This window comes from Mesoplodon bidens (genome assembly GCF_964165515.1).
Source record: "Mesoplodon bidens genome assembly, chromosome: 13".
NCBI classification, from domain to species: Eukaryota; Metazoa; Chordata; class Mammalia; order Artiodactyla; family Ziphiidae; genus Mesoplodon; species Mesoplodon bidens.
The window spans coordinates 20,123,170-20,147,466 of NC_138169.1; the positions used below are offsets into that span (position 1 = coordinate 20,123,170).

The 24,297-nt window shown below is 42.6% G+C and overlaps 2 protein-coding genes across 4 annotated transcripts in view; both read left to right on the top strand.

Moving 5' to 3' along the window:
* GRK3 (G protein-coupled receptor kinase 3) overlaps positions 1-21,894 on the top strand; it is a 133,091-nt gene extending 111,197 nt beyond the window's left edge. For 2 of the 3 annotated variants that reach the window (XM_081253214.1, XM_081253216.1), the window contains 8 exons: positions 3,266-3,332; positions 3,772-3,872; positions 4,557-4,623; positions 5,375-5,470; positions 8,641-8,803; positions 11,971-12,107; positions 14,471-14,584; positions 15,602-21,894. In XM_081253214.1, the coding sequence (XP_081109340.1) occupies positions 3,266-3,332; positions 3,772-3,872; positions 4,557-4,623; positions 5,375-5,470; positions 8,641-8,803; positions 11,971-12,107; positions 14,471-14,584; positions 15,602-15,763 (907 nt within the window). In that variant the 3' untranslated portion in view covers positions 15,764-21,894. The remainder of the gene's footprint in view (positions 1-3,265; positions 3,333-3,771; positions 3,873-4,556; positions 4,624-5,374; positions 5,471-8,640; positions 8,804-11,970; positions 12,108-14,470; positions 14,585-15,601) is intronic. The other variant, XM_081253215.1, reaches the window with a different exon arrangement.
* Positions 9,515-9,954, top strand: LOC308626617 (phosphatidylinositol N-acetylglucosaminyltransferase subunit P-like). Its single transcript, XM_081251889.1, is given in 3 exon segments — positions 9,515-9,675; positions 9,677-9,698; positions 9,700-9,954. Coding segments are annotated over 3 exon segments (399 nt in total). The 5' UTR covers positions 9,515-9,541; the 3' UTR covers positions 9,943-9,954.
* Positions 21,895-24,297: the final 2,403 nt, after the last annotated feature.

The window sequence follows — 24,297 nt, forward strand, 5'->3', positions numbered from 1 at the left end:
TTTGTGTGTGTGCGGTACGCGGGCCTCTCACTGTTGTGGCCTCTCCCGTTGCGGAGCACAGGCTCCGGACGCGCAGGCTCAGCGGCCCTGGCTCACGGGCCCAGCCGCTCCGCGGCACGTGGGATCTTCCCGGACCGGGGCACGAAGCCGTGTCCCCTGCGTCGGCAGGCGGACTCTCAACCACTGCGCCACCAGGGGAGCCCTAAAATTAATTTTTGACGTAAAGATTTGTAGTCACTTGTATTTATAAATGGATTGTTTTTGAGCTCATCTTTTCACTGTGAATGATTGTGTGTGTGTGTGTTTCCCCATCATTTAGCATGCCTTGAACGATTTCCCAACTCGTTTGGGGGGAAATTTTCGGCTCTCCCACTCTGTTATTCAAAAGCCACATCTGACCACTGTACATATGAATTCTATTCCCATAACGTCCCCCGACGCAGCCAGAATGTTGCATGTGCTGTTGGAAGAGCTTGGCCCACGGCATAAGCTGTTGACAGGCCCTTTACTGTCTCCTATTTAAAGCGGCTGCGTCGGGGAGCAGCTGTGATCACACAGGATCAGCGAGCACCACGTGCCTCCCTCAGAATGGAGATCATTACTATAGGAGATTTTCTTTAACATTTTCCAAAATAGAAACAGAATCTTGGGTTTTGTTCACAAAGAATAATCAAGAAGACGTTGGAAACAGATGCGCCTCAGGACTTGAAAGACCAGACTTTCTCAGCACAACAGCCCAGAACCGAAGATCCGAAAAGCATTTCCGATTGTTTCTTATTGAGTTAGACGTGGCAGAGCTATATTTATCAAATGGGATTTGTAGTGATCGGCCCGTGTGCCGGGAATGTTTTTGGCACCGCTAACTTTAACTCCCGTCCCCTCGCAAAGCCCTCCCTCTGGTCACATGAAAGAGTTTTTAAATTTAGCACGGAGCATCTCTGTCAGAACACAGTCTGCTTCTCTCCAAGTGTCTGGGCACAGCCCTCTGCTTCCAGCATCAGATGCAGGCAAGCACATGAGGGTCGAGAGCAGGAAGGGGTCCTCTGGCTTTGCACACAGGAGCCAAAGCAGATGGATTTGCCGAAACACAGGAGACCTTCACACAATCCCCTTTTATACGTTAGGGAACTCTGTGGGGGAGGAGCAGTTGTGTCATGAAGGGAGACTGAAGTTGTAGTAAGATTTAATAAACCTATATTCCTTTTCTCTTGAACCATGAACATGTTAATATCTCTGTATTTTGCATACAGAATGATTCAAGTCAAGTTTTTAAAAATTATAGTATCTCATAAACAACAGATATCGTTTGCTATTCTATCCCATTTGCTTTTTAAATGCAATAATTTTACATTTTTCTCCTTGGAAACAATTAGGATGCAAAGAATATTTCCAATCAAAATCTGTTTTAAAGATTGGCGTATGTTTGCTTGGTACTCATTTACCTTGTTTCGATTTTTTTTTTCCAAATTAATGCTTTCAAGAGATGGAAATTACTGTGTTTTTCACTGCATACGAAAGAAAGCAAGCGTTAGAGTGCCCTCTCTTGTACAGAGTGAAAATTGAAATGTTTAAATAGTAAATACTCTGAAGTGGAATCATCATCATAGTTTAACTTATTCAGTAGCAAGAGTGGGTGGACGTTTTAGTTCTTTTTTCTAAATTACATTGATATATGTGCTCAACATCCTTATCCATTTTATAGAGTTAACTATTTTATATAATATCTTCCCTCACATTATGTTATATATGCCTTATAAATAAATCTACAGGGTTGATCATTTTATAGGCATGTCTTACCATCAGAAATCTCAATCATATCCCTTCTTTAATTTTCAAGTGAATAAATAAGGCCAGGGTTTTCTAGTTTGCATGTTTACTAGTCTCTTTTAATGCTTAAGAGTATCTTTGTTTTTTTTTAAATTTATTTTATTGAAATATAGTTGATTTACAATGTTGTGTTAGTTTTTAGTGTACAGCCAAGTGATTCAGTCTTTTATATATATATATATATATATATATACATACATATATATATATACACACACACATTCTTCTTCACATTCTATTCCATTATGGTTTATCATAGGATATTGACTATAATTCCCTGTGCTATACAGTAGGACCTTGTTGTTTATCCATCCTGTATATAATAGTTTGCATCTGCGAATCCCAAACTCCCAATCCATTCCTCCCCCCGCCCCCTGCCATTGACAACCACTAATCTGTTCTCTATGTCTGTAAGTCTGTTTTTGTTTCGTAGATAAGTTCATTTGTGTCATATTTGAGATTCCATATATAAGTGATGTCTAAGGTTAACTTTAAAAGCCAGCTTATTCAGCATTTTAAAAATGTAAGCAAGAGTAGGAATAATTTCTTTACATAGTTGATCAAGCAGACATTCATTTTGTAAAGTTAGACTCATCCTTATTAATTTCACAGATGTGTATCAGATACCCACCGTATACTGCCATTGTCTCGGCTACTAGCATTACATTATTTTATTCGTTCCCATCACCGTTTTGGTGATGGATATTGCATTATGCCGTTTACAGATGAAGAGACTGAGACTGGAGGTTTCCATGACTGGCTCACAGCCGGCAAACAGCCAAGTCACAGCGTGAACCCAGGGTTTCTGACTCTTAAGTCTGGGGCTGTTTGTAAGTAGGACATGAGGGAGCAGTTCTCAGAACTCCGGAGGGCCTGGGAGCACAGGGTTAGTTTATATCTCTTATCCTCAAAGGAATGTAGTGCTTAAAATTACTGGGTTCTAGTGGGGAGAGAGTGTTCATCTTGGACGTGTTTTGATTTGACTGCAGTTCTTTGTATTGTTCGAGGAACTAATACCCATTTTTCTCAAAAAAAAAAAAAGTATGAAAGTTACCATTATCTCAAACACTAATGTGACAGACGCCATGTGTGTGACTTTCATTGTCATAAATACCTGTTTGCTAATTTTTTTCCCAAGTGATATTTTAAATTATCACTTGGAATATATTTGCTAAAGTATATTTTGGTACCATGACTTCACTGACGTGAAGATCAGGAGTTCAAGTAAACGTAAGCCTTGCTCCTTCAGGACCCAGTATATCTGATCGTCAATCTGATCATCAGTTTTTCTCTGCAAATGCTTATATGTTTATGGCTTTTGTATTTCTGCGGTTTCAAATGAGCAGTGACAGAACGTAATACCTTGCCCAAATATTAGTCAACAATGTTTGCTGTTACCTGAAACCATCTAGTGATGGAATTTTCTTTATTTCTACAGTCACAGCCCTTTCAGACAGCATAAGACCAAAGATAAGCATGAGATAGACCGAATGACACTCACCATGGTAAGGAGGTCAAAAACTATTTTTTTGCATTATAATTTTCATGTTTCATTCCGTGACAACCAGTATAAAAAAAAAAAGCTTTCTTAAAACACTGGAAATAGATGCCAAGGCAAATATCAGGGTTTGCTAACAATCAGTAAGAGAAAGATGTAGAAAATCAAGAACAAAACTAAAGAAATCACATAAAAGGAAAAGTGACTGGGATGCAGAAGAGCGAGGAGTCCTGATTCTTCTGGCTCCAGCCTGTCGATTGACTCTGAAGATAAGTAACTGTTCTGTGTTTCTTTAGAGTCAATGTTAGTTGGCAATGAATCTGCAATTTTTTTTTTTAACACTATCCTTATGCAAGAAATGGCCTTTAAATCTGGTCGGGGTTGAGGGCACTGTTTGCCTGGATGCATTTTTGAGATCGTATTCTCCCCCCACCCCCCACCCCCAGAATGTGGAACTTCCAGACATCTTCTCCCCTGAGCTGAAGTCCCTTCTGGAAGGCTTGCTCCAGCGAGACGTTAGTAAGCGACTCGGCTGCCACGGACGCGGGTAGGCCGTTGCTTCTGCCTTTCAGCGTCTTCACCTGGAAAGCAGAACAGTTCCTTTCAATACACTGAGAATCTTCCATTTCAGTTAGAGGGGGTCAGAGGGAATCACATGGGAACTATGTATATTGGCCCACGTGTTTTCCTCAGAGTCTGCAACTTCTGTTCCATGTGAACTGAACTTTAGCAAGGATCTTTGGGAAAAGCTGTGTCTTCGGTTTAGGAAGGGGTTTGACATGCACTATTCTACTAGATTTCTAGTTTGCTTCAAAATTAATATTTGGTGCTTCATATCCCTGCCATCTGATCTATGAGGACTTGTAGACATTTGCTGTAAATCTCTTTAATGTGTAGATCTCTAATTTAATTCTTAGTTAAATTTGTTCTCATGATTACAGAATCAGATATAGATATAATCTGTGAAAACCCCTAGGTTATCTCAGGCTGGGATAAGCATCCCCAGTAAAGTATCACATGGATCATATTCCTAGGCTTAGTGTGCAGTATTTCTAAACATCACAGTGTTTCTTGGATTGCTTTGAAAGAAGCATATTTTACTTGCTGTCTTAAAGAGCTGGAAATAGTTGTCCCTGTGTGTTCTGTAATAGGAGATAATTTTTGTAAACCGTTTCTTAGATTTCCGAATGCATATTTACTTACCACGGCTGTGACTCCCTGTCTCCCGCAGTGCACAAGAACTAAAAATGCACAGCTTCTTCAGAGGCATCGACTGGCAGCAAGTCTACCTGCAGAAGGTACTCCTGCTGGGACCCCACCCTGGGTACCACCCCCACTGTGCTCTCCATCTGCATCTCTGTATGCATCTCTACTCCTGGCTCTGTCTCCAGGGTCCGCCCCAGCTCTCCATCCACAGCCCTGCTTCTTGCTCTCTTATCTACGTGCTGCCTTATGGCTCATTCCCTTTGGAACAACTTCTCCCTCTTTGTTTATATGTTAAAGTGTACGAGAAACGTTTGTCATACACTTAGATACTTTTGAGCCCAGCACCACATAATTTAAGAATTAGCATGATTGTGTAGTGGCATAATCCCCTTGGCTTATCTTAAGCTACCTTTTAATATTCTCATTGATTCAGGAACACACCCCAAATTAAAGTTGTTGTTTTTTCTCAATGTTGATGATCGTCTTTGGACTCATCTTTGCATGAACTCAGACCGTTGAGGAATGATGCTCTGTTAGTCCTGCCTAATTAAGAGTAGAGTTCGGGTTCTGGTTCAGCCAGCATTGGCCTCAGGACGTTTGTGGGTGTGGGGCACCCCACCCTGCCCCATTGCAGGCGTTAAGCTTCTAGCAAACTGGGTCGTGGGGCTGCATCTCCTTTGGGGGTATTGTGAACGGTGCACTGTGATTCGTGTGAGCTTGAATGAGCCCTGCACGGACTGTGACACCTTGATGTGTTGCACTGAGATCTCTTTATAGAATAGCAGGTTGGGACCGGGCCCTGAGTCACCTAGTAACTGAACCTTTCTTCTCTGGCTCTTCCAGTACCCTCCACCCTTGATCCCTCCCCGGGGGGAAGTCAATGCGGCCGACGCCTTTGACATCGGCTCATTTGATGAAGAGGATACCAAAGGCATCAAGGTACACTGGCGATGCTTGCTTTCAGGTTTTTTTTTTTTTTTTTGGAGGGTGGGGGATTTTTTTATTGGAAATCAGGCTTCATAATTGACTTAGTACTGGCCTGTTTATGGACTGTAACTTACAGATGAATATCCATATATTTGACGAATGTAGAAGAGGTCAAGACCTGAATTAGAGACCACGACAGCTTTCTTTGGACTACCTATTTTACGTTTGATAAACTGCAAAGTGGTCACATTCTTATTGATTTGGATAGATTGGTGGTTGATAGAAAACTCACACGTGTTATGAAGCAGGGAAAAACAGCCGGGTGATGGCAGACGTACTTGGCCTCATGCCACACAGCCAGTCATCTTAGTTCTCCCAAATATCCCGGTTTCTCTGTGTCAGGATGAAAAGAGCAAACAGCGTGAATCATTTTGCATTTGTCAGTCAAAAGTGAAATAATCACTTTTTTTTTAATATATATAGTATCTTCTGCATTTTTCAAACTTTGGTTCCTATCATTATTTTCCAAGTAGACAGGGCATAATTAGAGGTGGTGAGTCATGGGAGAAAGTCACCCTGTTTGGGATGCCGAGTCAGAGCGTGTCACTACATGTCAAGTTCTCACTGCCCCCACTTTCTCAGCTTCTCCCAGCGTCTCCCCTCTCCCTCTGAGAGGCTCCCCTGCCCGTGTCTTCTCAGCTGCCTGCATTTATGGCCTTGTGTCAGCCCCCCTGGTCTTTCCTACCAGGCAGCTGTAAAGGTGATAGGGGTGCTCACACGGCCAGTTTCCCAGGATGGCAGGATGGGCGGTGGTGGGGAAGGTCAGGTGAAACACAGCGGAGAGGGCCTGGTCTGAGCCGTGGCTCCCCTGGGGACAGCAGCATGACCACCGTGCAGACGCTCGGCATCTTCTGTGGCCTGGACAGACAGGGCCACCCTATAGCTTCGGGAATAGTCCTTTTACAGAGTTATCTAAAAGGATCACTGCTGTCACCGTAGAATTTTGTCATCAGACATACTTCTCTCCAGCAAAGGGCCCTAAAAGGAAAACGAATATCACGTGGGAGCCTGTGAAAATTTTGTTGTTCAAAAGAGAGTCTCATGCTTTCAATTTTGTCAACTGTATTCTGGTCTTTGGAGTCAGACACACTGGCCTCAGATCTGCACTTATTACCTAAGGGAATCAGGGCCATTTAGGGAACCTCAGGAGCATTGGTTTTCTTGCCTGTGAAGTGAGTGGTTTCATTGCCAGGCCTTCTCTGTGGGTGGGTCACCTGTGTCAGCCTCCTGGCATGTACACTAGGAGTTTCGGTTGTGGTGGTTTTGCTTCTTCCGGAACCAGAGCTGAGAAGGCTGTGTCTCTTAAAATGCAGCCAAAATAATACATTGTTCTTTAAGGAGGAAAAAAAAAAAAGCTCACTTCATGTAGAGCTTTGGTTTTGTTTTTTTGTTTTTTTTTTTGCGGTACACGGGCCTCTCACTGTTGTGGCCTCTCCCATTGCGGAGCACAGGCTCCAGACGCGCAGGCTCAGCGGCCATGGCTCACGGGCCCAGCTGCTCTGCGGCACGTGGGATCCTCCCAGACCGGGGCACGAACCCACGTCCCCTGCATCAGCAGGCGGACTCTCAACCACTGCGCCACCAGGGAAGCCCTAGAGCTTTGTTTTATTCATTTTTCACATAGGCCGAGTCATAAAGACCAAGGCTCTCTGACGTTACAGGAGATGGAACCGTTTGTCTATAAAGCAGAGTTGTCCATTTCAGAGCAACTACTTTGGAAAGGAGGGTGTTTTCACTTTTGCCAAACTCTGCAGAATCTGCCCCAGTGTCCCTCATCACAGGGTGCTCTCCTGGCCTTGATGCTCTAACACTGCACCGCACACACACATACACACACACGCATGAGCGTGTTCACACTCAGGACACACAAAGGTTTCAGCGCCAGGCTTGGTTTGGGCGTCTGAAGGAAGCTGAAAGGGGAAGAACGGTACACATTTTGATCTCAGAATCAGCACGTTAGGATAACAAGTCAGTAAGGGTGGGTGGAGAGCATCCTGATTGGGACCAGGATGCAGGTTCCTCCAGTGATTCCATGATTCACTAAAGGCCTGTGGGCAAGAGCCTCACCCTTGCTCTTTCTCCCTTTTCCTACTAAATAACTTGCCCCTCTCCCATACTTATCTCTCAGGCAAGGGAGTGAAGGAGTCAAGCTTCTAGAGAGATCCCTGCTTTTGAAAGACAGGCTGTTTTTTCCTATCAGTAGGATCGCTTGTGTTTCTGCCAGAAAACTGTAACTCAAATCTGTAAAACCATTTTCTTAGCTTGCTTTCAGAGTACAGGCTCACTTAGGGAGAAGAATGAAGAATTTTGAGTAATAGTTTGGAAGAGAAATGCTATCGTTAAGTGTAATTATTCTTATAGCACCTCTGTAAGGCCACATTGCCTAAAGTCTCCATGTATCTCGAGACTTATGATCATGCTGTTCAACTTGGATTCACTGGAAGGCTTATGGGCTAAATGGTAAATTTGGCCTAGTGGACCTTTTAGTTTTTCTCACTTTACAGAATAATGGGAGGGTGGTTAGAAAGCCCTCCTGGCTTCTCCCTTGTAACTGTATCTAAAGCCATAGGGATCTGTTTTCACAAATAAAATATCCTCACTATAATCGAAATTATTTTGTTGCCAGATTCTTGTCACCCTTTAAAGAAAACCCTATATATGTTAGTTTCCATTGGCAAAAATGCTATGAAGATGCTGTAGAAGATTGGACTGCATCTGACTGACCCACGGATGGAAGTGAAGTGCCCATAATATATCATCCTGTGTGGATCCCGGGTGTTGCATTGTCTTTCTTTTTTTCTTTTTAAAAGATTTTATTGAAGTATAGTTGATGTACAATACTATATAACTTACAGGTGTACAATATAATGATTAACAACTTTTAAAGGTTATACTCCATTTACAGTCATTATAAGATACTGGCTATCTTCCCCGTGTTGTACAGTATATGCCTTGGTCGCTCGATTGTCATTGGCAGAGGTTTATGACAAGTAATAAATTGTCTCTTAATGGTTATAGGCTGTTGTCTAGTTATCTTCCTACACGCAGTTATGGTACTTTTGAATCTGCTGCCTTTGTAAGCATGTTTAATCATACATATCTTGATTTCTTAAAATAATAAGCTTCTTGATTGCGACCAAGAACTCTACAAGAACTTCCCTTTGGTGATCTCTGAGCGCTGGCAGCAGGAAGTGGCGGAAACTGTTTATGAAGCAGTAAATGCAGACACGGATAAAATCGAGGCCAGGAAGAGAGCTAAAAATAAGCAGCTTGGCCACGAAGAAGGTAAAATAGCTGGTGTGTCTGAAGATATTTCTAAAGCAATGAATTTTCAAGATCTCTTGTAAGGCTGAAAATAGTATCTGGGTCGTAAAGTACTTTCCAATAGAGCGGGGGAAATGCCATAAATTGTTTTCGCTTTACCTGGCTTGGAAAAGATCAGTGTGAAATGATATTTCAAAGTCTTTAATTTTTTTAAAGTTTTTATTGAAATATAGTTGATTTACAATGTTGTGTTAGTTTCAAGTGTACAGCAAAGTGATTCAGTTATACATATATATAAATATATACTTGATAGTTCAAAGTCTTTATCCACATATAAATAATACATATGGAGGTCGTCAGCAGTATTTTGTCAATACACCTTCTTATCTTGGAGTTTTGGGGCCAATTTGGAAGTCTTCTTCCTTAAAGATTAAGTATCACGGTGTCAGCAACAGGGCCAGCTACCTGGGTGTCTGGCCTGTGTGGTGTCATCAGGCCGCCGACCCAGGTTAATGCTCTGCTGGCACCATCTTGACATTCTTAATAATTTTTTAACAAGCGGCCTGCATTTTCATTTTCCACAGGGTCCCGCAAAGTATGGTGAGGAACTTAGTATTACATGTTTACTTGTCAAGAGACATAAGTATATATACATACATTTATATTATAAACAGCATGAAAGAGTCACCAGGGCCGAACTGTGGGGAGAGGCCATGTGGGCGCGTGGAGGACCCGAGATTATCTAAAGCCACGGGGAAAATGGTGGAAAATTCACCGTCGCCATTGCCAGAAAGGGCGACTTATGGCTTTATTCTTTTCTTAAGCTCCCAATTTAGCTTCATACTATATCTTGTGTGGGCTTTTATTCCTGAATCTTGGCTAAACTCCTTAGGCTTGGCCTCAAAAATACTGGGCAGTTAGTTGCACTGCCTGTGTACCTCCTCATTACTGTAGTGACTGGTTACGTGCTCTTATTTGGAATAAACATGACGAGTACCTCTCCACTCAGCTCCATTCATACGATCGCAGATAACTGTGCCAGAAACCAACAGCAGAAGAAATACCAAGAAGAAGCCATCCCAGCATTAAGAAATATTCCTATTAGTGAAGTAAACCAAATGTTCTTTCTTGCAGCCAAAGAACTTTACACCAAAAACTGAATTGTATGTAGACTAATACCAAACACTTACTACAAATTTTTTATGTAAAAATTTCGACCATAGTAATTTTGACTATCTTTCTGATTAATATCCAGTATTGAAATGTAAAAAAAAAAAGTAAGTTGAACGTCTCTTAGATTAGTTCTATTAATATTATAAATGTTATCAAATAGTAGTTACTAATGGACAGAAGAAGTAAAATCCTGCATTACCATATAGCAAGTATCCCTCCCCCCAAAAAAAGAAAAAGAGTCAGCAAGCCATATTTTTATTTACCATATTTGAGTGCCCTATTAGGATTTCCATAGGAGAATACATAACATCCCGTATTAAATAAATCAGTCATTTTGATTCACCAAATATTGCCACTCTTGATTTTTCTAAGACTTTATGGATTTTGGATATTTAAACTTATTGTGGTTAGTGATGAAGACAGCTTTTTGTTTTACTTCTAAGCAAAGACCGTTCTGTGGTTAACGTATAATAAGAATGACCGGAAACAATTTCAGTCTGTGGACAATTTGCTTTGGTGGGGGTATCTTGGTGCAGGATTCCTGGGTCTTGTCGACCATTCCCCAGTAGCATTTATCATCTGTTTAGAAGAGTGTCCACCATACTGGATGAATGACTCCTTACCTAAAAATTGCCTGAGTGCACCAAGGGAACATGACAGCCCTTTAACTGTGTTCACCTCCATTCTGCAGGGAAAGGGGCTTTATTTCTAAGCCATTCTTGAGAGAATGGGTCCACTGAGATCACTCTGGACCACGTTTGCTGTTACGGATTTTACACTGGAAATTATAGCCTCAGTAGTTTGCTCAAGGGAGAGCCACGATGTCACTAGAATCTTGACAAATTGGACCCAGAAAAAAATATGTATGTTAATAACCTTGTTGAAGTGAGGCTTTTAATTAGAGCTGTAATTAGAACGTCTAGCAAATTAATGAATTATTCTCACATGTAATTAAGTCATTTAGGAATAACTAGATCTTGGTTGAAGATCTCAGAAGTCACCCTTAAAGTAAAATATAGTCTAGGATTAGATATCTGAAGTAAAAATATAAGACGTATACTTTAAATGTACTTGACAAATGCAGACACCTTTTCCATTAAAATGGCAACTCCGTGAACCACACCCCATCACCACGGACCCTCCCGAGGCCCCTCCCTCCTTCATTCTTTTCCTTCCTGCTTGTGTCCAAGTGACACAACATGGGTTTTGCTTATTTGTTTATTACCTGAATCTCCCACTAGAATGTAAGCTCCCTGAAGGCGAGGACTTTTGTCTGTTTTATCCACTGCTGTGTCCAGAGTGCCTAGCACAAGCCCAGCACCTAGGCATTCATTCCCTTCATAGTTGAACAAATGAGTGAGTGAGTGAATGAATGATTTTAGCACAATCACCAAATCCTCTAAGGAAGGCAAAGTAAGCCACTTAAAATTGACCTTTTTTTTTTTTGAGACAATACTTCGCTGTAAAAATGTAATCAGAACTCAACGTTCATGTGAATTAGCTTGGCCTCCCTACATAACCATATATATGAAGGATAATTATAACCTTAAGTGGAGGAAAGACCAGTTTTTGACCCTTGTGTTACTTTGGCTTCTTTGGACAAGAAAATCCCCTCTCTTGTTATTTTTTTAAATAACATTAAAGGGAGAAGCCCAATTCCATATAAAGGCAAAGGTACTTTGGGCATAGCTTGACTTTAATCACTCTCTATTCCCCAGTTATCACCCTACATAATGAAAAAATATTTAGCAAACAAACTTTGACCCTCTCAGAGCAATAGAGGAACATCATGAATTTATCAGAATATTGAGAAACAGCCATTTAATATGTTAGTAGAGAGCTGAAGAGACCTGTTCTTTAATGTGTTTAAAACTAAAATAATGATTTCTATAGTGTGCTCTCTTTATAGAAACTTGCTCTTTTTCTAAAAAGTGTGTCATTCTTTTTTTCTGAGAAGCATATAGACATTCTGTTTCAGACTCTGCTAAATTTCATCGTTGTGTTCCGTGCCTCAGATTACGCTCTGGGAAGAGACTGCATCATGCACGGGTACATGCTGAAGCTGGGAAACCCATTCCTGACTCAGTGGCAGCGTCGATATTTTTACCTCTTTCCAAACAGACTTGAATGGAGAGGAGAGGGCGAGTCACGAGTAAGTCTGTGGCATCTTCCCGAGCACTTGTTTCCGTGGTGATTTCACATTGCTGGCATGTTTTCTCAAATCTCCATCTCCCATATCTCTTTTAACATGTATGCATGAGATTTTCATGTTCAGACATTAACTTTTAAACTTCTGAGTCAAGGAAGGATTTGGTGCTACCTGAAAATAGAAGGTGCCTTCCAGGGAGGTCAAAGCAGACAGGTTTGAGGAGGGCTGGAGAGTGGTTAGGTGGATCAAAAAAGGGGAAAAAACTGGGACTTTGGAGTCAGAGGTGTTTAAATCCACTGCTCCATGTCTCTGGGACTTGGAGCACATTATGTCGACTGAGCCTCAGTTTCCTCATCTGTAAAATGGGAGAAGTAGAAATGGTAACAACTACTACAATTGTTGCACATTTATCTTGGGCCTGGTGCTGTAGACACACAGACACAAACACACACACAGACACGCACACACACACTTTTAATTTGTTTAGCAACCTTTGAGGTCCAACCCTTATATTATAAAGAGAGAACCAGGGCTTAGAAACGGAAGGTCTGGCACCAGTGACACGTGTGGGTGAGGAGTGATTCTGACCGGGGTCTGCCTGTGCCCTGTGTCTCCGTTACAAGGCCTCCCTGCATCGGGGTTGAGTAAGACGAGGTCTGCGGTGCAGGCCGAGAAGCTTGGCACCGAGGCCAGGGCACCTGACCCCCCTCCTGTTGTCTCCACCTTGCTGGAAAATCAGAAGTGGGTTTTATCGCATTAGATGGGAAGATACAGCCACCCTGTAAGGTCCTTTTGAGAGCTAATGTTAGTGAACAAGAAAAGAGAAATTTCCCATCTACACCATCCCTCATAGCAAGTGGGGCAGCATTTATTAAGTGTCTGCTGTGTGGACACTCCATGGAAGGTGACAACCCATGTGGAAGGAGTTCTGCTCTTGGGGAGGGAATGGTTGGTCATCATAAGCAGGACAGTGGTCCCAACTGTGAAAAACATAGTTGGTGTGTTGGAGTATGGCCCCTGTATCAGAATATAGCTCTCTACTGGCCAGAGCATGGAAAATGGTGAGCCCAAATCTGGTGTGTTTGACTTTGGAATGTGTTTTGCAAATCCTTGTTGGTGAAGATGCCATTTAATTACAAGTGATTGCTACTGTGTATGACCACATTCTTCATAAATGACCATGATCTTCTCACTATTACTAGTGCTGTAGAAGTCATTTTCTAAAAATTCATACATCTAGGATCAGAGTTATGGTTAATAAGACTCTATGGGGGTCCCGAATTATAACTCAGGTACTGGTAAGTATTGTATAATATAAAATATACATATTACATAGAACATGTGTATATGATGGTATATAAGTACAAGATAATTATATTTTGTATAATATTACATATGTATTTTTTACATTATAGAATACTTACTAGCACCTGAGTTATAATTCATACATATATCATTATATAATGTTTATTTCCAGATAATGAGTGGCCCTGGGCATAGTATGCGTTTACTATGCTATCTACTGGTCAGTCACTGTTGTACACTTTGAAAGGAAATTGTCTTGCTTTACAGGATATTCGAAAACTAAAACAAAACTATTCTTTTGCTTACCATTGGATATGATAAATTATCTTGGTTTTAAAAGAGTCAGCATTTAGCGTTGATTCACGAAGCTACGTAATGTGCCTGGGTAGATTCGTAAGTTTAAGTAAGGGAAAGAGAAAACGTGGGTTTGTGATGGTGTTGTTTTTCATTTAGGATTACTGGAGTATTTATCCCCAAAAACATAAAACGGTAAGGTGCTCAGAGACACTAGCATTCACCGGAAGCAGTGATGCTGTAGACCCAGCAGGACAGTCGTTTCAGGACGTCACCTGTGTTTATAACATCATTTCGACGTGATCAAAATACCAGTCGCTTACAAACTAGCGTGGCCGAACTTTTACTGGGCTGCTGGGTTCAAAGCCAGCGACACACCTCTCGCTCATGTAGATCGTAGGTAGCGGCGTCATTGTTCCCTCATAGCAGGATTGATCGTGTCTAGGCAGGTGTGTGATGCAGGAGAGGTACATGTGATTCACACTCATCCCCACGTTAGTACTGTGCTGAGGGAACAGCTTTGCTTTCTGCCTTATAGAGACGTTCCTTTCTTTGCAGCTTTCTTTGAGATGTTATATTTTGAATTTTCGTACATTTCTTTTGTAGTCATTTCCCCCCACTTCTAGAATATCATCAAAGAAAGAAAGATGCTGATTTTTTTTCTTTATTTTTTCTAAGCTGGTAGTTTTCAGTATTATTTATTAACTTAATTTAAAAAGTCATGCAATAATGTGAAGTAACTTATCATCTTTTATTTTTACGGTCAGCAAAATTTACTGACAATGGAACAGATTGTGTCTGTGGAAGAAACTCAGATTAAAGACAAAAAGTGCATTTTGTTGAGGATAAAAGGAGGGAAGCAATTTGTCTTGCAGTGTGAGGTGAGTGTTTATTTGTATTTTTTCCATAGGTGAAAGTTAGAACAATTATATAAACATTCAACAAAGGTGCCTGCCTGGTTATCAAACATTTTCTTACTCCATGCTTTATCACTCACGAACTTAGCAAGAAAGTTGGAAGATACAAGGATCTCAGCAAATTAACAGTTATTTTAAAAGAAGTGTTTCTTAGAAAATGGCAGGAGGAAGGACAGGAAATTACGCGATTACCCTATCTGGAAACCATCCAGTATTTAATAGGAGCCTTGAATTTTATTTGTTCCACAATTTTCCAGATCTGATCTGATCTTTCAGCATGTTTGAAGTTGAGGTTTGTGTGTTGAAATAAACATAAGATCCCCAAGTAACTCTTAACAGGGGAAATGCCATCTTTCTCTCCCCAAAGTTGTATTGTAGCCTGAACTTAATTCCTGAACACTTCTGGGGCGTGGGGGGGATGTTTGGGGGGGTGAGAAAAGAGCGTATTTAGAGAGATAAAGCAGTAGTAGATACAAAGACATGTTTGCTTCACGACTTCAACACTTTTCTACTGGGGATGTTGTGTGTGTGTGTGTGTGTGTATACGTGCTTGTAAAGAGCATATTTAGAGAGATAAACTAGTAGTTGATGGAAAAACATGATTAATTACTTCGTGACATCATTGCACACGTGAAGGTGCTTCTGAAATTTGTCAAAACTCCTCCTCGTGTATTATTTTCTAGACTCGAGTTATTTTAGACATCGGAGATCAAAGGTGATCTTTCAACAAAGTCAAGGCAGCAATTCTCCTGTGGGGTTGTAGGAGGCTCTTCTGAAGGGCTTGGTTCTTCTTCTGGGCAAGGGACCCCTGGAGGACGTTCCTGCGTGACCCCCCCCATTACTCACCGGCTGCGGGGTGGGACATGGGGTGTGCTTTCTCTGGGGGGAAGGGGGTTCCAAGGACTGTCCAGAGGTATCCATGTGTGTCAGCGAAGCCAGTGACACTGTCCCAACTCCTCCGCCTCTTGTGTTTGCCTTCAGAGTGACCCGGAGTTTTTGCAGTGGAAGAAGGAGCTGACGGAGACGTTCACCGAGGCCCAGCGGCTGTTACGTCGAGCCCCCAAGTTCCTCAACAAATCCCGCTCGGCCGTCGTGGAGCTCTCAAAGCCGCCCCTCTGCCACAGGAACAGCAATGGCCTCTGATCCCTGGCACGGGGAGGGTTCCACGAGATGGCACCTCCTCCGGGAAGTCCACATGGGCTGCTCGACCCGCGAAGTGGAGCCTTTGGGAGAAGTGTGAGGATAAGAGATGGAGTCACTCACCTCCGGGGTGCTCCGTGGCTGGGGGGGCCCCGGACTCTGAGATGCTCCTACTAGGAGTGGCGACCACCCTCAGGCTTGGGGGCGCCTCCTCCCCTCCTGAGGGCCTCCAGCCACGATCGCATCCATCTGCCCTCGAAACTACTGAAGAAATGAAGTTCTCTTTCTTTGCCACACACTTCTTTTGGTTATAGATGAACCTAGAACTTGAAATGATTCCTACTGATTGTGTCACTTTTTGCATCCGATATCAAATGTATCTCAGGCTAGCCAAGATGGGATCGAACCGTCTGCCGTTCAGGTCGCCCCAGTGTTGCCACGCTCTGTCCGTAATCAGCCCGGGCTGGGTTTAGATGTCTTTGCTCCATAGTCCTGGCAGGATGGCAGACCAGCTGGGTGTCCTCTGTGCCCTTGAGAACCAGCCTCTCGTTGTCTCGGGGCTTGAAAGCTGCAGAGGTTTTCTGAAAGGGCTGCACCTGGGCCCTCCCCGCGGGTGCCGCACCCACGGGTACCAGCCTGCCTCTGACCGGGAGCTTAGGCAGCTGGGACCAAGGGCGTGGGAGCCACTCAGCATCGAAGGCATCAGATGGTAGATGGTTGGAGGCTCACGGTGGCTCTGCAGGAGAGGCAGTGGCGTTTGCATCTCACGGTGACACAGCCATTTTCAAACCATCAAGTCGGTGCACTTCCCCTGGGTGCACAGGACCGCCTGCGGGCGCCCGTCTCGGGCTTGGACTGGAAGCGGTCGTGAGACACAGCAACTCTGGTTTCCTCTGGCTGACCTCAGGAAGCATCTGGGTAATGGATGTGTCAAGGAAGGAAACTCTGTTTTACCTTTTAGTATAATTTAAAAATGAATTTTATTGAAAAAAGAATGCTGAAGATGAATGTGTCAAAATGGGTTAACTGTGTATATTGACTTGCACTGTCGTTCAACTGTCATTAGCGAATATAATTCTCTGCCCTGGCGGGTTGTTCTGTGACAGCGACGGCCTGATCCCAGGGGCCTCCGCTCCCCGTGGTTCATTTCATGTCCCAAATAAGTGCTGGTTTATAAGAACCAGTGTGTTTCCCAGCCAAGTCCTCCGTGTCATCAGACTAAAAATAATAACAATAATTTTCAGAGTCCACATATTTGTCCTTTCTTAGTGCAATTTTATTGTCTGAGTTGACTACTAACTATAAATAACTTGACATCGTAATTATCAGCATCCTGTCCTCAATATTTTTAGTGTTTCCAAATCTTTGTGTTTATATTTGTGTGCCGCACTCACTGGGAAAGTAAGTCCTTTTTAATGAAACGATATCTTGAGAGTTTGGAAGATAATTACCGAAAGAGCCTTTTATTTCATAGGAGTTACCTTGGAAAAGAAACTTTGAGGTTCACTATTTATCTCAACTACTAGTTGGCATTTAGCATACATGTTCTACTATCTGCTGTTTCCAGTATAGAAGTTGGGGGCTACTATTTAGATGGATTCCTCTGATTTAAAAGGGAAGAATAGTATTCAAATTGTGTTTAAAAAAAAAAAAAAAAAAACCGCCGGAGATAGAAAAGCTGTTCATGGCAAGTGAGCATCTCCCCAGGCGTGGTTGATTGTCACTGTCAGCACTGTAGTTAGTTACTGGCTCCGTCGCATGGTCGTATGTGCTCAGCACCTGGTTCAGAGATGGGTAATTACAGTTTAGAAATCGCTGAGCCTCCTGCCTCTGCTGGACAGGGTAGAGATGTAGCCTCACGTGGAGAAGGTGCATGAACTCCTTGAGGGTCCGGGCTTAGCGTCTCATGTTCCATACCCAGGGCACCAGCTACGCCGATTCGCATCTCTGAAAAATATCATTTAAACTCTGGAGTAGAACATAAGATTGTCTTTCCTTTGCAAAAGAAAAATGAATTGGAAATATTCCGAGAGCCCTTTCGCCTCGCCTCAAATTTATTCCAAGTGAACTTCTACACTCCCTCAAGTTTGATGGGTAACGACAGGGCTGAGAAGTGCATTACGTGGATGTGATTTATTAAAAGTGCTCTGTGAGCTTAGGATGAGTGGCTTTTTAGGGGGAGGTCCCTGTTTGTGTTTGGAGTTTGGCAGCCCTGGAGAGGCCAGTCTTCCTCCTGAACTCGTGCTTGCAGCCCTTCTGAGGGGGTGTTTCTGTTGCCAGATGGAAGGCGCTTCCGGAACCCTTCTGTGCCAGCACCTGGTGCTCCCGTGGCCAAAGAAGTCGGTTGGTTTAGAAGTCTTGGTATACGTGGCTGTTTTAGGTCTTAATGTTTGACCCTACCTACGTTTGGAGTGTTAAAAAGGGCAAAATTGAGCACAAGTGTTACCATTATTTTATTTGGTTGGGATATTTTCACATTGTCAGAAAAAATCATTGAAGTTGATATTTTTGTAAAATTATGTTAGTAATGTCTTGATTTCATAATTCAAAGGAATCATTAAAACAAAGCCTAAAAATAATAGATTAAGCTGCTCTATACCATATATGGAATGAACTAAAAACTTTTGGGAATCCAAGGTTATTTTTTTTAACCTAAAACATTCTCTTTGGTGCATCTATTCCCTTATGTCATTGGGGCTCATGGTTTTTCCTTCTCTATCATGTTTAAGTACAATTTTTCAGCAAAACTGCTAGAAATCAGCTGTTGTTTCACTGCTAATGTGAATGTTTCACTTCCTGTGCCTCTGATTGCTCAATTCACGGACATGACAATTTCAAATTCTATATGTAAAGAGAAGGGGCAAATGTCCAGGCTCGCTGAAGAAAGGAAACGTTCTGCTCAAGAAAGACAGCAACAAAGCTGGAAAAGCAAATAGAGCGATGACCACAAACAACCATCTGTTCAAAGCAAGAGTTGGCTTTGATTTGCACTTTGAAATATGCTGTACATACACTAAAAACAGTTGTTTGAAGGCTCACACTGGCCATTAAAAAATTTCATTGCCCAATTGACAATGTGGTTTAACTCTCAAGAATATCAAAGTGTGTTTTTTTCTGATGATTTTTTATTTCATTCAGAATTTATAGTTGGGCCAATCGAATACATTTGACTTTTCAGTGGAATTGGTTTTTCTGATGTTTCAGAATTTTAACCTATCAAGAAGAAAAGAAAATTCTCAAAGTTGGACTTTTTTTTGCTTGATGTAAATATGTTAAAAAAATTTGCAGTGTGCTGGTGTAAGATAAGGCTTATCGTGTATGATTTAATTTATATGTAATTTTTCTCAGTTTCATTCAGGGACTCATATCTGTGTCGTTCAGAGATGCTTGGGGAAGGAACTCCTCCCCTCCCAGGGGATGGATGTGCTGTTTGTACCCAGAGAGGAGTTGGTCTTCATTGGGATCTGTGACAAATGCTGGGAGGTGGATGGAGTGGGTGTCACAGAAGGCAGGATCCTGGTAGAGACGGGGCAAAGGAAAAAAGGAGTTAATTCGCTGGGAAAAGCCAATCTCCTTACACCATAAAGCACCAGGGAAATTACAGTTGAACTTGGTGCTTTGGGGTGGTTTTCCCCTTATAACAAGAAGAGTTGAATAGTAACTATTTTAAGACTCGGTCACTTTAATTTTGAATATGGAGCTGCTGGACTTGTAAGAGGCTGTTTGCTTTCCACCAGGACTTTCTGTAGAAATGATGTTGCCGGTTGCCCCTGCTTGTCATCCAGCACCCTTGGGGAAGGCACAGGGGACCCAGAGCTGATGCCCCATCTTGGTGTGTGTGCCTTGCAGCCAATCAGGGGAGGGGGAGAAGGCCAGAGGTGGGGTGTGGGCTGCCGTCACCCTGTCAGTCAGGTGGGGACATTGCTGCACACCCACTGAAGGTACCGTAATTCCCCTACAATAACAAGACTGGGCTTGCTGCTTGAGCCAAGCAGAGTGAGCTTTACTTTTCAAAACATTTTTTCTTCCTAAAGCTCTAATACGATTTTCCCTCCCACATCAGGTTAACTTGAGACGCTTTAATTAATTAATCACTTAAATTCATGTTAATATGAATTTTTTGTATCCAGGCCACATTTTAAAAAATTTACTATAGGAAGAATGAAAGTTGAAGTCTAAAATGTTACTTCTTGGCTTCCTTGAGTCATAATGGCCTTTAGATTTCCTTCATCCTCAAAGACTAAGAGAGCTGTTCTTTGACAGCCGAGTAACAGGGATGCCCAACTCTGGCAGCATCCAAAGGCCTGGGGGCATGAGTGACCGGCCACTTCACTGGCCTGGCTGGGTTAGCACTTACTGATAAATGTAGCACCCCAAATTTTAAATTGCCTTTATTTAAAAAAACACGCACACACTACAGAAAATGGATTAACATATCATTCCATCAAAACCATATAGGAAAAACCTGCATTTTAGAGTTAAATGACTCAACGTTCTTATAGTAAACTCTCTTATACTTAACAAATCTCAGAATCATCTCTGAAAAACTGGTAACTATGCTTCCAATTTTAATTTTGTCCTAATATAAAATGTCTCTCATGTAAGGGGTAGGGAATGGAGAAATATTTCTAATTGTGTATTCATATTCCAAAGGACTTGAAATTCAACTTCTTGTTTCTTAGTTGATTATATTCCATGATGTACATATTCTATGTGGTTTATAAGCTAAGCACTGGCCTTTTTTTTTTTTAGTTTTATTGTTAAATTGTATTTTCTATGTTTTAACAAATTATAATAGATTTGGCTTTTTTCTGGGTAGCGTAAAGATTGCCAAACTACATACATATATATATATATATATATATATATATATAAAAGCAAGAGTTCTATTTTAGCACAAAAGCATTTTATATTATTTATTGAATCCTTCAGTTCTCATCAAAAACACTGCTTACCGCTTCTGCCCCTTTTTATTTGTATAGTTTGTTATTTAAGGGTTTTTTTTCCCACAAAATAAAATTGAAACAAAGCGTATAGCAATGTGGGGTGGACATCCTTTCTCACGGCCATGGACTGTTTTCAACAATAGCTTAACCCCCTGGCCTGTGCTGAGAGGCAAGCGCACTTCTTGGGGTAACATCTGACAGTGAACTTGTGGTGAAATAACTGCTTTCACCTACCTCTTCCGAAGGCCCCCTGCTTGTTGCAGGTTCCTTGAATGCTTGATTCTACACTGGCTCCATCGTAAAAGAATTTCAGGAAAGTGTATAGCCGTCCTTCCCTCGTGATGTAGATTTCACCGTGTCGTGTAGGGGCCCCAGCGAGCAGGGCAGGTAGATACGATCGCTTCTGTACGGTCAGCCTTCAGGAACTGCAGTTCACCTGCAGAGCATCATTTCTGATTCTTCTTGTGCCAAGTCCCCCCAGTCGGTCTCGCGATTGCCTCTAGATTTGACTGTTGCACCTGATTCATCAACTACTATATGGAAGCTTCTTCTTCCACATTCTTTAGAAACGGCCCTGCTGGGTTTTAAAACAGCACTTCCGGGAGCAGCACATTCGAACGTGACTCTTCCCCCCTTGCCGTTTCAAAATGGTTTGGGAAATGGGCTCGTCTATGGTTAAAAGGGTCCACGTGAAATAGAGTGAAGATTGGTCCCTGTGAGAGGGGGTCCCTCCTCACATGCTGATGTTTTTCTCTCCCTGTTGCCCTGGCTGCGCAGACATCCACGTGGTCACATATTTGCTCTGTTCATGGCCAAGTGTAATGCCCTTGAAGAAATAAATCTGTTTTCTCTCGTGCATTGCTATACCAAGTGAAGCCAGTGAATTCGATACTGTAAGTCTAGATATTGTACCTATTAAATTAGCATCTGTTTTTATCTCTTTTCCCATCGATTGTGCCAGTGGAGGTTTACGGTCGCCTCTTAGTATGCGTTTACTAGTGCACGTTTGAAATCGTATCCCACGTTAAGATGCTGGTTCAAGTCCGCGGTCACCTGCCCTGTGTGTGGTGTCACCGTCGGTTAGTTTCACCATCTTTCACGGTTATTTGGGGGCAGTCGGGCTGGTTGTCTGTGTTGATAAATGGCTTATGTAAACCTCAATAAAAAGGATCTGTACAAAGAGACTTACTTCGGTGTGCTATTCCCCCCCCCCCGCCTCAAACTGAAAACTACATTTCTTTTTTTTTTTTTTTAGAAGATGTTGGGGGTAGGAGTTTATTAATTAATTTATTTATTTTTGCTGTGTTGGGTCTTCGTCTCTGTGCGAGGGCTTTCTCCAGTTGCGGCAAGCGGGGGCCACTCTTCATCACGGTGCGCGGGCCTCTCACTATCGCGGCCTCTCTTGTTGCGGAGCACAGGCTCCAGACACGCAGGCTCAGTAGTTGTGGCTCACGGGCCTAGTTGCTCCGTGGCATGTGGGATCCTCCCAGACCAGGGCTCGAACCCGTGTCCCCTGCATTAGCAGGCAGATTCTCAACCACTGTTCCACCAGGGAAGCCTAAAACTACATTTCTTTATCAAGTTGTTAGGTCATCAGGAGGTGACTCATTTGTAAGAATCCTAACTTCAGAGGAAATTCATGCAGAGGCTGATTTTATTTTTTAAAAAAAAGAAGGGGAAGGGAACTGCCAACAAGCATTTCTGCTGATTTCATAGATTCTTGGAGCACAGCCAACTTCAGCATCAGGGTTTGGGAGACTACCTGCTTGTGGAAGACATGGTGCCAGAAAAGAGTCTGGGAAAGCCGGGAGGTCCATCCCGTCTCCAGTTTTTCTAGGAGCTATGCCAGGCTCCCCCATGTACTCCCGGGGTGACCTTGGCATCCCTCCCAGAAGTTAAGGCCTCTCACTCTCCATCCCTACTCCCACGAAGACTTCAGGAGAGACCCCGTGGTACATGTCACTTTAAACCAGAAATCCAAGGAAGTGGTGGCCCCAGAGCCACAGCTGCCTGGGCAGGACTGTCTGCTTATAGGTCCACAGGTCGAGGGTAGGGTAGGTACCTCTGTCCTTGAGGTGGAAACACCTCCTGTCCCTTGCTGGTTCAGGAAAGAAGGACATCACAATTGGTCCACAGAGCCATCCAGTTTCCCTGGAATGTATTTGTGTTTGCCGGCTTGAAAACCTCTTAACAAAATAGTTGACAGGAGCCCCAGCTATGGAGCACGTAGTCCGCATCGTAGGCAGAGGTCATCCGTGTGATAGGGCCCTTGGTCTGATGCCATACATAACCAAGGATCACTCCTGAGAGCTGCAGAAATCCAGTCACCCCTTGGCACCCAGGAGGAGAGAGAGCAGCCTGGGGACCCTGCTCCGAGCAAGGTCACTGGGCAACCTCTTTGGTCTTCTGTTTTCTCATCCCTAAATTAAGGGAGTTGTATTAGATGACCTTGAAGGACCATTCTAGCCAAAAACGCCCAAGTTTCCGATGAAGGGTAAATGTGAGGGACTTTGGCTGTACTTGTAGAGCGAAAAGGAAATGCTCTCCTGCACATCCCAGGGCTCCTCCCACGTTGCCTTAAGGATCACTGCTGTGTCACTCTCCCCCTTAAACTGTGCCTTCCTGAACCCTGGAGCCCCTGCTGGTTTACCTGGGCGGAAACCAGGTGTTGAACTGAAGGAGAGGCTTTCTTTTCCTGGCCAGTTTCTAACCATGTTGGGTACTGGAGACTGAAAAAAGGTTTTCAGTCCAAATTGTTCAGGCTGGTTATCTCCCGGGATCGGCTTAACCAGATAAAACACTGAAGCTTCACTCTGTGCTCATGTACGCAGCTTTGGACATGGCACGTAATCAGTAAAGCCCATGAGGGGAAATTTACTTAGTGGCTCATATTAATGGATCCCTAACAGGCAACATGGGAGACAGAGCAGATAATCATGGCAAGGAGACAGTTTGTCTACCTTATGGATATCCCAAATGAGTGTTGTTTACAGTTTTATTCTTATTCTTTAACTTTGGTATGTGGGTAAAATGCCCAGGTCTTCAAGTGTAGAAACAGTGTTGATTTGATAGCCAGTAAAATATGTCTCTACCTGACATGTCAGTCATAGTTTTCTGCATTGGGAATTTTCAAATTTTTCTGCCTTTTATGTGTATATTAGTGAAAGATGGAAGAAGATGCATCAGGGGCTACTAGCTTGATCCTGTTTTAAACCTAACTTCTGCCTCATTGTTTCTATGTAACAGATTTGATGGTTTCACTTCTCTGTCTTGAAATGACCAAGGAGGAATGGAAAAAGAAAGGAACAGAATTATGAACATTCTATTTGTGTAAATTTTGGTCCCTCAATGTAAAATAAGGTCATACAGTCAGAGGCTTAGCTACATAAGCTTAGCGAATACATTTGCCCTTTGTAGTTGCCATCGAAAAAGCTTACCTTTTGCATTATAACTTTAAATGGAGTATAATCTATAAAAACTTGGAATTACTATGTTGTATACTTGAAACGAAGATACTATTGTAAATCAACAATACTTCAATAAAAAACAAGTGCCACTTTAGTTAGGCTCAGTGATTAAGTTTATATGTAT